This window comes from Miscanthus floridulus, chromosome 6 (genome assembly GCF_019320115.1).
Source record: "Miscanthus floridulus cultivar M001 chromosome 6, ASM1932011v1, whole genome shotgun sequence".
Taxonomy (NCBI): domain Eukaryota; kingdom Viridiplantae; phylum Streptophyta; class Magnoliopsida; order Poales; family Poaceae; genus Miscanthus; species Miscanthus floridulus.
This window is the reverse complement of record NC_089585.1, coordinates 108,171,374-108,186,279: the sequence shown is the minus strand read 5'-3', so window position 1 is coordinate 108,186,279 and position 14,906 is coordinate 108,171,374. Positions and strand designations below refer to the sequence as shown.

General features: G+C 42.1%; 2 protein-coding genes across 4 annotated transcripts; one reads left to right on the top strand and one right to left on the bottom strand.

Annotated features, from left to right (window-relative positions):
• Window positions 1-3,026: 3,026 nt before the first annotated feature.
• On the top strand, window positions 3,027-9,943 carry LOC136456539 (uncharacterized). Of its 3 annotated transcripts, none has more exons than XM_066456445.1 (10): window positions 3,027-3,225; window positions 4,741-4,829; window positions 4,905-4,988; window positions 5,168-5,280; window positions 5,353-5,418; window positions 6,874-6,969; window positions 7,467-8,037; window positions 8,286-8,491; window positions 9,332-9,495; window positions 9,607-9,943. In XM_066456445.1, exons 1-10 carry the CDS (start codon window positions 3,086-3,088, stop codon window positions 9,746-9,748), a joined length of 1,671 nt encoding a protein of 556 aa, XP_066312542.1. In that variant the 5' UTR covers window positions 3,027-3,085; the 3' UTR covers window positions 9,749-9,943. The 3 variants fall into 3 exon arrangements, with proteins under 3 accessions (XP_066312542.1, XP_066312541.1, XP_066312543.1); XM_066456444.1 differs by having other exon boundaries at window positions 6,868-6,969; XM_066456446.1 differs by lacking the exon at window positions 6,874-6,969.
• Window positions 9,944-10,062: 119 nt separating this feature from the next.
• Window positions 10,063-14,902, bottom strand: LOC136456538 (NADP-dependent malic enzyme-like). Its single transcript, XM_066456443.1, has 19 exons — window positions 14,485-14,902; window positions 14,107-14,227; window positions 13,945-14,019; window positions 13,675-13,826; window positions 13,474-13,579; window positions 13,289-13,354; window positions 13,089-13,184; window positions 12,921-12,992; window positions 12,754-12,837; window positions 12,553-12,651; window positions 11,835-11,882; window positions 11,708-11,761; window positions 11,529-11,627; window positions 11,358-11,447; window positions 11,198-11,275; window positions 11,041-11,115; window positions 10,866-10,956; window positions 10,619-10,747; window positions 10,063-10,525 (listed from the first exon to the last, which is right to left on the bottom strand). The coding sequence occupies exons 1-19, from the start codon at window positions 14,820-14,822 to the stop codon at window positions 10,437-10,439; spliced, it is 1,962 nt and encodes a 653-aa protein (XP_066312540.1). The 5' UTR covers window positions 14,823-14,902; the 3' UTR covers window positions 10,063-10,436.
• Window positions 14,903-14,906: the final 4 nt, after the last annotated feature.

Sequence of the window (14,906 nt, the reverse complement as noted above, 5' to 3'; positions counted from 1 at the left end):
GGCTCGGGGGCTCCAGTCGAGTTCATAAACCCAGGGTCCCTCGCGGACCGGCTTCCCGACAGAGACTCAGCCCAAGCAGACAACGCGCAACTCATGGGCCGGCCCAAGTATCTAAACAAACAGGCCAGAAGGGCGATCCAATCACCGATTGGAAGGTCTAGCCGAGGAGGAGCGACGTCCGTTTTCCGACTTCGGCCCGCCTCTCCGATCGGAGGGCTCCCTTCGGTCTCCAGCCCACCTCCGAACGGCCTCTCCGACCGGAAGGCCTGGCCAAACACTACTTTCGATTCCGACCCCACGTCTCCGACCAGGGTACGCAAAAACCCTGCTCACTGCTCATCTTCGACCGGCGCGATCAGAACCGACTGGGACCAACCGACCGGGGACGCCCGCTCGGAAGGAACCAGGGAACGAACGAGGAAAGTAAAGCAAGGCGCACAAGTCAAACCATAATACCAGGGACCGTACCTTATACACCTGCAGAAACAGTACTCTGCAACCTCCCTGACACAAATAGTATTGTAGGCGCCGATATTTTTCCTATAATATTGTGGGCGCCATTAACTCCCATACGGTAAGACTTCCCCACACGCCTCTGGGCATCGACAGTGTTGTGGGCATCGATAGTGTTGTGGGCACCGACATTTACCGTACCGAGTGAACATGGTGAAACCCCTCACATGCCTCTAGGCATCAACAGTATGGCAGACGCCGACGTCTGCCATGCCCGAAGAAGACAACAACACCTCCCACGTGCATCTGACATTCAACAGTATTGTGGGCGCCTACCATCGTCCTATACCCATCGGCGTGGGCAGCAAGGCTCAGAAGCATACGTACTCTCTCTCCCTCACTTGTAAGGCTATCCCCTTTATCTATAAAAGGGGATGTGCTCTCTCCCAACATTCAAGACATTCCAGATTCATTAGATCGATCAAGTTCACTAGTTCACAACCACAGAACCGCCAGGTTCAAATCTCAAGTACAGCTTGAACACTTAGCTCATAGCGGAGCTCCTATCGCTCTCGGCCCTTCCGACCAGGTCTATCCGGACCTCTTGTACCCCCCATCTTTCTCCTTCTCGTTTGTAACTCCACTGCAAACTTCGAGCACATGGACTCAGGAATAAAGTCACCAACCGACTCAAACTGGACGTAGGGCACATTGTCTGAACCAGTATAAACCTTGTGTCATTGAGTGCTAGGCCACCTCCGATCATAACGTACGACAAAACTACAAATATTTACTTTTTGGTCACTTTCTGCTCTGACACATATACTATCTTTTAGGATCTTAACAATCTCAAATATAAAAACTCAAAACTAAAAGGTCGTAAATCTTATTGGGAACTATAACTTTCATATATAAAGTATCTTCATTTGACGTCATACAAGAAAGGTATTATTTTTCTAAGACGACAAACACATGCACACGACTAAAAGTTTATATTATTTTTTGGAGCATCTTAGCGATCTTAAATAAAAAAACTCAAAACTAGAAAGTTGTTGATCTTATCGAGTGCTATAACTTTTATATATAAAGTATTTTCATTTTACATCATACAAGAAAGATATTGTTTTTCTAAGGTGACAAGCACTTATACGCAATTATTATGTTGCCGAAGATTTATATCATTTTTAAAACATCTTAGGGACCTCAAATGAAAAAAATCTTAAAATTAGAATGTTGTATATCTCATCGAGCCCTATAACCGTCTTCATCCGACGTCATATGAAAAATGTTGAGTCTTGTCACGCCTATCCCACTAACACGATAAAACAATACTGTTGCGCCAACAGAAGTAGCATGATAAGGTTTTCCATGTGGAAATCGACATCCAACGTGGCACAACTTGCTACGCCAACACATGTGGCACGATAATGTTATTTTATCGTGCCAAGCACGTTGGTGCGACCAAAAAAACAAAACAATAAAAATAGAAATAAATGGGGCTATTTTAATATAAAAAATTAAAACATTAATAAAATTTAAAAATATTCTGGTGCCCTTGCCCATGGGGACCTTACCCAATGGCGCTCCATTAGTCAGAAATGCACCTATAACCTGAGGCTGCCTGTCTGGGCGACTGGGCCCTAGCCCTTAGCCCCTAACCCAGTTTTACTAGGTGGGAGATTGGAGAATTGGGAGACCTAGGCCCTCTTCGGCTAATTGTTTTTTTTTTGTAGCTAATAAACCAACTGATATCATTTTATTGTGAGAGAAAAACATAATACATCATGGTTGATAAGGAGTTCAAGTGAACGGTGCGCTAGCCTCATTCTTTGTTGAGCCAGATCTTGGTCTTTTGAGTATGGATTGGGCTGTTTCGTAAGATGTATGTGGCACATCCTTGTCCTCGTTCGTCACCATAGTGACACAGACCTAATCTAACCTAATGTGTTCGTCGTGTGGGTGTAGGCTAAGATTCGTCGTGTGGGTGTGGGCCAAGATTCAGGAATATGTTTAGTTGACAATAAGGTTAGTCTCAACTATTTATTTATTTTTAAGGCTCCTTTGGATTATCGGACTTTTTTTAGTCTAAGTTTTTTCCATGAAAATAAATTGATTCCTACAAAATTCCTAATCAATTTCTGTGAAATTCCAAATAACCTTAAATTGCAATGTCGCTATCAAGCATACCCCACGCGTTGTCGCGGGAATTGCGGATAACAAAATGCTTATTTGTCTTGCTAACATGGACATTGCAGTTGCATATGCTAGTGAATTTTAATTGTATATGATAGTACATTACCTAGTTGGATAGCTTGCATGTTGAGATAAATAGCTAGTGAGGTTTTGCTTAGTGGAGTTTAATTTTATGAGATATTACATTGTCTAGTTGGACAGCTTGCATGTTGAGATAAATATCTAGAATGATTTTACTTTATAAGAGTATAAGATGAGATAAGATGGGTTTTAAATAATACCCTTGTCAGAGGTTGGTGAAAATTACTGGTTTTGTTAAACAAATAAACATTTTTGTTGCGAAAAAGAAAAATCACCCACGCGTGGAGTAAAGTGTTTGAACTCCGCCTCCACCTCCACAACCCGCGACTCGAGCGGTGCGTCCCACGGCCGCGGGGAAATGGCGGAGCGGGACCGGATCCTGGAGAGGGAGCGGAGGCAGATGGAGCAGATCCTAGAGCTGGACATGGAGGAGCTCCAGGTAGAGGAGGTCGACGACGACGGTTCATCCTCCTCCTCCGACGTCGACACCTTCCTCAGGTCCGAGCGCCCCCCTTGCCCCCTTTCTTACAATCCCTTGCGAGAGCGGAGTTTGACGGGGATAGAGTGGTGTGACTGACGATGTTAGTTATTGTGAAAATACATTACAGACTGAATTCGGAGGCGGTGGAGATTAGGATTGGGGGATTTTTGCAAACTTAAGCTTTTTTTTTTTACACGAGAGTTTTACCTCAGCTTTTAATAAAGCATAGTCGGATACAATACTGGGGAAGCCAGTTTCTCAGGAAAGCCAAAGAACACACGACAGCTTAGTACATGATCTAGATTTCACAGATATCAGTAGACATCAACACACTAGGCCTGAAATTCTTCATCCAGCGCAGGATTTGGTCCTTCACTTGCAGAATGCGTTAGCGATCATCCTCCTTGAGGAGTACACTCCACTTCTACAGGAATGATAATGCAACATAGATGATGTCAGACGGGGCCTTTGGAAACTTGTTTTCAATAACCATCTTGTTCCTATTATTCCAAATAGCCCAAGCAAAACCTGCAAAGATGAAAAGGGTTAATCGGATGGGTAGGGGCCCCTTGCCCTGTAACCATGTTTCAGATAAGTTCTTCACGGACGTTGGGCAATTTTGCCATTTAAAGATCTCTCTTAGGAAGCCCCAAATCATTCTAGCTATAATGCAATAAAAAAAAGATATGATTCACAGATTCCATAATCCCACACAGGCAGCACTTCTCACAACCTTTCCAACCTCTCTTGCTGAGGCTTTGAGCACATTGCAGTTTAAAACCTGCCAGAGAAAAAAACTTGATCTTTAAGGGAATTCTACATTTCCACAGATGACGAGCTATTCTGCTAGTAACCCCACCATTTGATATGAATCTGTAGAGGGATTTTGTAGAGAAGTGGCCTTTTTTCTCCAAGCCCCAACTAACCATGTCAGAGCCCTCCTCATCTAAAGATATTCTGCTAAGCTCTCCCTTGAGCTCAATCCATCTCTCAAATTCCCTTAAAGATTAGGATTGGGGAATTTTTGCAAACTTAAGCTCATAGCAAACAGCAAAATCTGGAGCTTAAACTAAAATTTGTTTGAAGCGCAGAGTTTACAGCGGAGATGGTTAGTGGTTACTTCGCACTCATAGCCAACATTTAGTTCGCAACCACAATTTTACTGATGTACTCAAACTTATGGTTGGTGGAGTCTTGTCTTTTGATCTATATTGGAAGACGGGGGAATGACCCTAAAACTGTAAAAAAAGGTTGGTAGAGGAGTGATGAGGTAGTATACATGGTGCTCACAAGTTCGGTTATATTCAAAGTTTTGCTACTAATGATTAATACGCTAGATAACATCTTAAGGCCCTTGGTTCAATGGGATGAGTGAACATAGTATATGGTCTGCTAAACATTTCCCCACTACCTGTACCTGCATTCATTTAAATGGTATAGATAGAAGTGAATTTGTATGAGCTTGTTGCTACTCAATGTTTGTGTGAACTCTTGTTTTATTCTTTTTTCTTCTTCACATTCTTTAATCGCAGAAATGCTCATGGAGATGGAGGGATTAAAACTTCTGAGGAGCTTATGGTCGATACATCTACTGTTTCCTTGCAAGATCACACCTACCTTGGTAAATATCCATGCTAATCTTATTTGTGTATTTTATATTCCTAGATTCAATGCATGAACAGTGGTTATTTGCTAGAGGCAAAGATTGATGGTGCACGAGGCAAATTTGCTTTCCTGGATGGAGACAGAGTCCTCAATCTGCCGATGTTTTATCTTCAAGGTAGCATTCCTGCTTCCTGTGGACCATGCAGTGTATGACAAAGCTTACCTTAAATTAATTTGAATATGAGGACAATACATTTTGAAGTGGGCCATCCTGTTGTCCTTCCCGAAATCTGAACAGACCTAATATTGACTGTGTGGGATTATATTAAATGTTCTGTAATGGAACTTCTGCAGGAGTTGTTTTGTTTCCTGAAGCTTCCCTACATCTTCGAGTGTTTCAGCCTAGATTAGTGGAAGCTATTGACAAGGCTATTAATCATGTTGATGCTCCATGCATGATAGGCGTGGTGAGTGCCATTTCTCATTGTCGTGATGCATTGTTACATTGTCTGTTTTAATTGGCTATGGTCCAATGTCAGGTTTATGTTTATCGACACACAAATGATGGACATTATACTATTGCTTCTGTTGGGACAATGGCAGAGGTGTGGTTTCTAAGCTATTAGTTACTAGTTATGTCATGTGTACTTGTGGTCTTCCTCCTCATTGAGTTGTTTGTACTAGTGATTGAGTATCTGCTCATATGATAAAATGATAAATTATTTCTATATTAATGTGCATGATCTTTCTATCTAGGAACCAAAAAGAGCAAATATCCTTGATGTCTTCTATAATAAGTTAGTAACAACTAAAGCCTAGACGAGGGGCGACAGAACATAGGGCTAGGGTGCTGCCCTACAGTAAAATGAAATTTAGGTCACAGTTGGCTTGTTTTGACCATATCCTCCTGGTGCACCACTGCCATTTTGGTTCCAGCTTCACCACTGGACTAGACTTGGAATCTGTAAAAACATTTAATGCCATCTAAAAGACATATATCAAGCCATTAAAAAGAAATAATGAATTCACACAGGACATAGACATTTACTTACTGGAAAACATCCTTATGGTATCTGCAGCTTTAGTTGATTATTGTGTTTTTCTTTTCTTCTTTTGAGAAGCTATGGTTGATTATAGTCTCCTTATTCTCGAAAATAGACCCTGCAACCAAATTTCTGGATTTGTACATTGATCAGTTGATGAGTCTATCCCGACTTTCTTGGGACTATCTGTTGTTTTGCATCGATCAGTTGATACAAAACATCTTGGAAGTTGGAATTCAAGTGCACACTAGTGCACTACAAGTGCCATTTTCATGCCACTAACATGTCTCTGAGTCTGACTTCTTTTGGTTAACACCCTTTTACACATTTTGCAATTTTAAAATCAACTTGACTAGTATAAGTTGTGAGTTTAATGCAATACCCAGGCAGTGGCGGAGCCAAGGGGGGGCTGGCAGGGGCCATGGCCCCCCCCTAATATTTCACAACAAAAAAGTTAGTAGTATGACTTAATATTTTTTATTTATATTAAGAGGGAGATTATATAAAATTCTTGTCATATATACCTATTAATGTCTTCTAGATAATATAATCATACAGAACACAACTAGATAATAAAATTATCGCAATGAAAAAGACTGAGTCGGTACTCAAGATTTACAAAATCACCCTAGACGTCTTGCTGTTAACGGGCATGTCACTTACCAGTTACCACTGAAAAAATAGCGCCTTAGATCCTAGGATACATATAAGAAATTGCGAGCACCCGTTCAAGTCAATGAATTAATTCTGACAGTCATCACAAGGAACCTAACGAGTTGAGTTTCACTTAGTTTTTACATGTTGGCTCTTTTGGCCAGCGCCCCCCCCCCCTGTCTTACCCCCCGCAGGTCGAGTTTTTTTTTTTTGTATAAGTTGTGAGCTATATATTGGTGCAAGTTTTATTTATTTGTTATTTCATCCAAACTATCTATATTCACCTGTAGCCCTTCCTTCTCATTGGTCAGACTGTCAAGAGTTAAATTAACTTGTGTGTTTATGTTGCCTTCATAGATACAGAAAATTCAACATTTGGATGACAGTTCATCATGTATTTTCTCTCATGGTCAGCAGCGGTTTCGTCTTATGCGCCATTGGTTGGATGTCGACGGAGTAGTAAGTCTTAATAATCAAGGGCCTCTTTGGATCCACTGCGATTATAATAATCAGCTAAGATATTGTAATTGTGATCCAAACAAGCTAGATTATAAGGTGGTCAGGTGGATTAAAAAAAAAAGGGGCGTACCCAGTGCAGAGAGCTCCCGCTCTGTGCGGGGTCTGGGGAAGGGTGTTAGTGGCAAGCCTTACCCTATAATCCACCTTGGACCTGCTTTTTGGTGATGATCAAAACACCAGGTTACAATAATCCTATAATCCACCTTGGACCTGCTTTTTGGTGATGATGAGTATTTGTCACTTGAACCAAGAATAATCCACCACAATAATCCAGGGATCCAAGCACTCTGATTATTAATCCAGATTATAATAATCCTATGTATAATCTAGATCATAATGATCCAGCTGTGATCCAAACAGGGCCTAAGTAAAAAGTATGTAATTCTCTGAACTAAAAGGAAGAGAGCATATTCTCATGGCATTTTTCTTGTTGACAGCCATGGGGTGAAGTCCAAATTATTGAAGAAGATACACCTCAAAGAACTCCAAGAGATGCTTTTGGACAGTTAGCTGCAACTAACAGTTTCAGGCATTGTGCTTCATCGACAGTGACCAGTTTGCATGCGTCATGTTCTACACAACTTGATCATGTGGATTCTGATATGGATAGGGATTCTCTATCACCCACTAGCACTTCAAGTGACTACTCAGTAACAGATAAAAGAATATACCTTTTAGGTTCCCGGTCCAGTGGCTTGGTAAGGTGTGGTATTGTGGATGAATCCTCAAATGAAGGCCAAAATTCTATACCTGAACAGTCTTGCCAGAGCCATGAGTCTGTAAAAGAAATCGATGGGTATGGTCAGCCAGATAAGAATACAAACACAGGAGACGATGATAATCTTTGTTTCATATCCTCCAAATCCTTTCAGAGAGCAAGAAACAAAGATACTAAACAGCAGAAACACTACTTCGCAACAAAAAATGCATCACAGGCCCCATTGTCATTTTGGCCGCGCTGGGCTTATGAGATGTATGATTCGTATTCACTTTCTAGGAGAGCTGCAGGTACCAAGTTATTTCTCTGCTCCTTTTTATTTCTCTTGAATTGTAGCAAACTGAATTTATGTTACTCTGCATTCATTGATTGTTAACTGTATAATATTTGTTCCTGTAATTTTTTTCTTGGACATGCTGGAAAGCTGCTTATATCTTTATATTATAGAGAAATAAGTCCTGTTATGTCAAAGTATAAATCTGTTCAGTTGTGATTTAAGTGTTGTTGTATGTATGACCTTGGATTTTCTTCATGGCAGATTTGTGGAGACAAGTAATTTTAAACCCAAGCATGGATGATCATGTGAGGAAACCAAATTATTTGTCATTTTGCATTGGAAGCAAACTTCCTATCTCAGAGTCTCTAAGGCAAGAATTGCTTGAGATTGATGGAATCTCATATCGACTACAGCGGGAGATTCAGCTACTCAAAGCCTTCAATATCATACGATGTAGAAATTGCCTGGTATTGTTTACTTTCTTTTAAACAGTAACAGTTACTTTCTCAAAGTTTCTGATCATGCTCCATTTCTTCAATTCTGTTCACATAGCCAAGACTTGTGACCTTATCTCTGTCCAGTCTGCAGTTGGAACCAGTGGTGGTAATGCATAATGCATTCATGCATAGTGCCATAGTGGTGACATGAAAATGAAACTGGATCCAGGATTTCAAATTTTGTTGTCATTTAGGTTCTGCAGGATTTCAACCTTTTGTTTTGCATATGTGCAGTGTTTCGAATACCTAATAAAAAGAAAAAATGAAGCTGACTTATTATTTCCACACTTCTATATTTGAGGTGCATGAATTTTAAGATAATTTCAGGCAACACTCTTGTACAACCTAGTGCAAGTAAATTGTTACTTCTGTGATTTGTAAATGTCTTTGTATCATAACATATCAATTTTTTGTCCTTGTCTAACTATAGAACCAATTGTAAATTGTTAATTGTCTTTGTGCCAGTTTAGATCAGATTTTATCGAGTTTGTGGTTTTGTCTAACAGTTTTTTATTCTCGGAATAAAAAATTGCAAACTATGCCTACATAAATTGCAACAAACTAAAGCTGCAATTTTAGTATAAAATATATGCAATAACCGTCGCCTGAAAGAAAGCTTTAGCAAGTCCCTTATTTCCATAGAGATGGTTACAACTCACTGGTCGAGTGGACTTTTGGGGAGTTAATTTTTGAGAATCAGCACATAAACTCTTGCTTGGTTGCCTGGGGATATCAGCTATAAAACTGATCAAATAGTTTATGCATAGTTTTGACTAATACAAGAGGTGACAGGTTATTTTCTTGTTGTAGACCCGTATTGCAAGACGAAGTGACATGGTGGTGACGTCCAGTGACAGCCCGATGATGACTCACAGCAAGCCCCACAGTTCTGTGGAAGAGATTATCACAGTATACAGTGCCACTGGCCTTGCACTGCGCGGCGACCCTTCCAAAACTCACAGCTGGTTTCCAGAGTATGATAATTTTACCAGCTCCTTCTCTTTTCGTTTCTCCACTTTTTCCTCGAAATCACACAGTTACCATGGTTGCCTGATACACTGGCTAAGTTCTTTTTCTGGTTGCAGATACACATGGACGATCGCGTTGTGCAGTGCCTGCCAGTCCAATATAGGCTGGCTGTTCAGAGCCGATAACAAGAACCTGCATCCGAGATCCTTCTGGGCGATACGCACTTCCCAAGTTTCAGATGATACACAATCAAGATAGAACTGATCAGATCATCCGTGTATAACCTGCGTGACCTTTTGTTGCAGTTGCAGCAGTCCATTAACTTCTGCCTTCCATTATTCTCTACCAGACCCAATTTGCTTTCAGATCCATGTGTGCGTCCGAACTCAAAATTTGCGTGGCATAATCGACTCGTTCTGCACATATTTTGACAAATGCGGTTTGATGCGACAATCCTGAGTTCCTGACGTCCGGATGATGGCGTTCATTTTAAGAGTTTGACGTCCGTTCGTAGTAGCAAGTAGCAGCTAATTACAAAGCATCACGTATTGTACTTGGGAGTTTTAAGAGTCTGTCGTCGCCGAAGCTTGTGTAGAGACCTCAAGACTGCATAGACGCCGGCAAATCATGTACTCAGTACAAGAAACCCCCGACAAGCATGAGAACATACAGGAGTAGACTAGTACGTAGGAATATGTCAAAACTTACATCCCCTGAACTTTATTACACAGCTACATAAAAGTACGAACGTGTAGTATCAGCTCCACAGTAGCGGACTTCGCCACACGTTTTACAAGACGGTCACAGGGAGGATATGTACAACAGTACAAGCATAGCAGGCAGCAGCTCAGCAGTAGATGTCAATGTATAGGCATACGCAAGTGAAGCTATATATATATAACACACCCATCCGTGTATCCGATGCCAGCACTGTTCGCTCTTCACATCACCTGTACGATCGGTAGACGGGGCTGTACATGCAACTCTCAGCGTACTTCACCAGGTCTTTTGGCCGAGGGAGCTGGCTAGCCATTCCTGCGGAAAGTGAAGCAGAAGAATGGAACTTACATGGTGTCTCGAAGTCGCTAAAGTTTTCTAGTAAAATGTACCCCAAAGCAGCAAAAATACCGAGATCATAAGCTTTTGCGGCTACACGGGCAGCTATGTTAGCTGAAATCTTCCTGATGATGGAAAAGGGCGGGTAGATAAGGCCTTTCTCAATATGCTCCGGGGTTACCTGTTCAGCTAGTCCTTCAGCTGTCCAATCCGCAAACCAATGACCCCAAAAAAAGATGCAGAATTAGTGACAACTGTCGAACAGGAAAGCATATCGAGAAACGAATGATCCTCTTGAAATCTTGCAGATTGGGTTTACCAGCAGCAAGGACCATATCGTCTGACACCCGGACTGCTCCTGAGATCACCACCCCTAGTCCAAACCCCGGGAAAATGTATGCATTGTTTGCCTGTTATAGTTTAAGATAAAGTTCACAAGTAGTTGAAACTATCAATAAGTTAAGGACTTTGTGGGCACAAGCCAGTTTTCATACCTGGGCAGGCACAAACAGCTTGTCATTATATTTCACCGGATCAAATGGGCTTCCACTCCCAAATATGGCACGCCCCTGTTTACATATGTATCCTCAGATTGAGGCATTCGAAATAAATTTAGCATGTGGAAAGATGAAACTATGCATGAAACGCTACCTGACTCCATGTATATGCTTGTTCAGCAGTACATTCAGATTGTGACGTTGGGTTTGATAGAGCCAGGATAATCGGTCTCTGCAATTGGAGTTAATTCTAAATACTTGATGAAATGATACAAAACAAACTATCTAGACAAGGAAGTGATGTTAAGTGTCACCTCATTAATCGAAGACATAGCCTCAATCACCTCTTTCGTGAAACTTTGACCCACACCAGCTGATCCTATTAGTGCAGTCGGTCTGACAGCCTGAAAAATGGAAAAAGACTTATGAACCATGAAAATCCACAATGGAAGCCTATTTGTATCCCCTTTGGTTCAGCCTTGTACCTTAACAGCACCTAAGAGATCTTTGACAGGTTCATGCTCATGTGCATATCGCTTCTTAAACGGCTGGAGTGTCTCTTTACGTGAGGTCACAATCAGTCCCTGCAACACACGACAGACTCCTTTATAATGTGTTCACAAAAATAAAAATAAAAATAAATAGGAAGGGAACACTTCTTAACCTTTGAATCAACCAGCCAGATCTTTTTGCGAGCCACTTCTACAGAAACCTTTGCCTGAAAAGAAACATCACTAATTTATGGTCACCAGCAAATTCCTCCAGTTAAGCCAAACTTGAAAAGTTACTACCTGTCTGGATATCTCCAGAGCAACCAGTTCAGCAATGCCCGTACCAGCCTGCAAGATAGACAGATGGACCTTTAAATTGCAGTCTTTATTTTTTGAATTTCAACGGGGGGAGGCGTTCCCCACCTGATTTATATATTGGCCCAAAAACCGGCCCGTTATATAGTTATACAAGGTGTTTGGTTACATATCATCACACAGGTGGTGATGATAGTTGTTTATCAAAAACAAGTATGAGCACTAGTCATCCATTTCTTGCTGATTCGAAAACCTGACACCACTGATCAACAATTGGCCTTTTCCTTCTTGGAAATCTGTATCGCCATAGCTCTGCCGATGCTTTGCAGTCTTTATTGAACATGAAAGTCAATGACATATATTTGTGTTTATGATAAACCATAGTTAATACTAGCATACCAATTATGTACTTATGTTTGCCAAAGTATTGACAATCTCAGGACAACCAAACCATTCTTTTGGAATGTAAACCAGCAAGTACAAGATGATTTCCAATACGATCCTATCCCCAAGACACCAAAGGGCATGTCTATACTGAAAAGAACCTATTGGAACTGATAGTGTTCCCTACTATCTTCATCTGATTACAAGATTCATGGGAATGTGAAGGCAAGTAAGCAAATGCGATGTAGTTTTGATACATGCAGTAATTAATAGTGAGCAGTAGCATTTACTCTACAATTTCCAAAAAAGGGTCGATCACCTCTCCTGCACCAAAGAACAAGAATGTATGATCAGCTAGAGTCCCACCAACAGATTTCAGAGCAGCGATAAGCCCTGCAAGCACTACAGCAGCCGTGCCCTGTAAATATCAGGGTTTCAGAGTTAGTACTGCTGTCTGGAACAAAATTCAATGACTTTTTAAGAAAAGTAAGATAAATTAACTAACATCTGATTTGATTACCTGGATATCATCATTAAATACAAGATGGTTTGTCCTGTACTTCTCAAGAAGTGTAAATGCATTGTGGTTTGCAAAGTCCTCAAACTGTGAGGCCAAACAAATTTTAGAAAGTGGTCTGTTACAGTTCAGTAGGAAACAAATAATTTATTTTCAACTATTTTCCATACCTGGACAAGAACTTTTTGTCCATAGTTCTGCCTAACTGCAGCCATAAACTCATCCAGAAGTTCAGAGTATTCCTGATTCAGAAAATGAATATATTGAGATCCATAATCATAAGGTTAACATGAATCATGATAATTGAACGAGCATAGCCAATGCAAGTAGTATGGAACCTGGCCAGTTGCTCTTCTTTGCTTTAATCCAATGTAGAATTCATCCTTTAGTAGATCTTCGTTATTTGTTCCCACATCAATGGTAATAGGCAAGCACTATGACACAACATGGAGGAAAATATTACATCAGACTGCTAATAAACAACTGTATATTCACATGGGCCAATTTAAAACTGTATATTCACATGTAAAGTACTCACAGCTGATGGCCGTACACCTCCAAGAGCAGTATACAGTGCAAGCTTCCCCACAGGAATTCCCATGCCCTATACATATTTCACACAAAAAAAGATTATATATAAGCAACAAACTCTGCGCTTAACAAAAAATTCAGAAGCACAAATGATCCTTGACAAAGCAAAAATGGCAGGGCAATGTAACTAACCTGGCAACCAAGATCTCCCAGGCCTAAAATACGCTCACCATCAGTGACCACAATAACCTGAATACTCTTCTCTGGCCAGTTTCTCAGTACCTCCAAGATCCTCCCCCTAGCATGAAAAGCACATCATAAGCACCCTTAATCCTTTAAGGCTCTCAGCAGATATAAGCAATTACTGTGAGGAGAGGTGGAGGGACAACGCACTTATCCTTCAGGCTGACGTATAAGCCCTGCGGTCGTCTGAAGATCGACCCATACTTCTGGCAAGCTTCCCCCACTGTTGGTGTATACACAACAGGAAGTAGTTCTTCTACATTGTCAATCAGGAGCTTGTAAAACAGCCTCTCATTTCTCTCCTGGAAAACAAATGCATCGTTCAACAGATAAAAGCACTCACGACTGAAATAATAATCTGGCTAGCTGCAACTGACTTTGTGAATCCAAATTTTCTCTTGGAGAAGTCGATGGGCTTACCTGAAGGTCCATTAGCGCGGTGTAGCGCAGCAACGGGACCTGGAATTGCCGAACATTCTGCAACATCCTCTTCTCCTGTAGAAGATGCACACGCTTCACTGAAATCATCAACTGCTAACGCGCAAAGTCTAAGGTAGAGAAAGTAGAATAGAAGTAGCAGACCTGGAGGTCCTGAGATAGCACTACAGGAGGCAATAATCCTCGCAGGTAGTGCGCGTCCCGCTCTTTCTCCGTGAACGAAAGCCCTTTGTTGTGCCTTGGATCCCTCAGCAGGGAGTGACCACTGAAATCCCGGTAATGACAAAACATCACAATCTTGAAGCCATGCACACATCAGAACACCAGTTGAGTTTCGTCCTAGTTCATGGCCAGATTGCTCCACGATTTTCGTATATCAATATGACACATGTTCAAATGGGCAGGTACATCCAAACGAATATCAACTTCAGAGTTCAGCCGATACGTGGTCGTCTTAATATTTACAGTAGAATCAGAGGATACCAAACATAACAGGAGCAGCAGAATGAAACCCGCACATACCTTGCGATGCAGACGGCCCACGGCGTGACAGGCTGGTCCTCGGTGGCGCGGTCCTCGCCGTAGGCGTCCTCCACGCCGCCAGTCACGACGCCCGGTGCCATCGCGACTTCACCTCCCGCCGGCACGCCGCCGTTTTCCCCCTCTCCTGATCCCGCCATACGGTGCACCGCTCTCGCGCCAAACCTCCCGCCACGGCCGCAGCTGTTGCTCCACCACCAGCGCAGGCCCTCGCCCTCCAAATGCAGCGCAACTGAGTAGCTGGCGGTGCGCTGGAGCCGTAAATATTCTCGGGCGCGCGAGGAGGAGCGCTGTAGAAGCACGGCGGACACCGAGGCCATGGGGTGACGGCGACGGCGGTGCCTGTCGTCCGCGCCGGACACGCTGCAGTAGAGGTGTCGCCACGTGCCCCCGCGGTAGGCCGG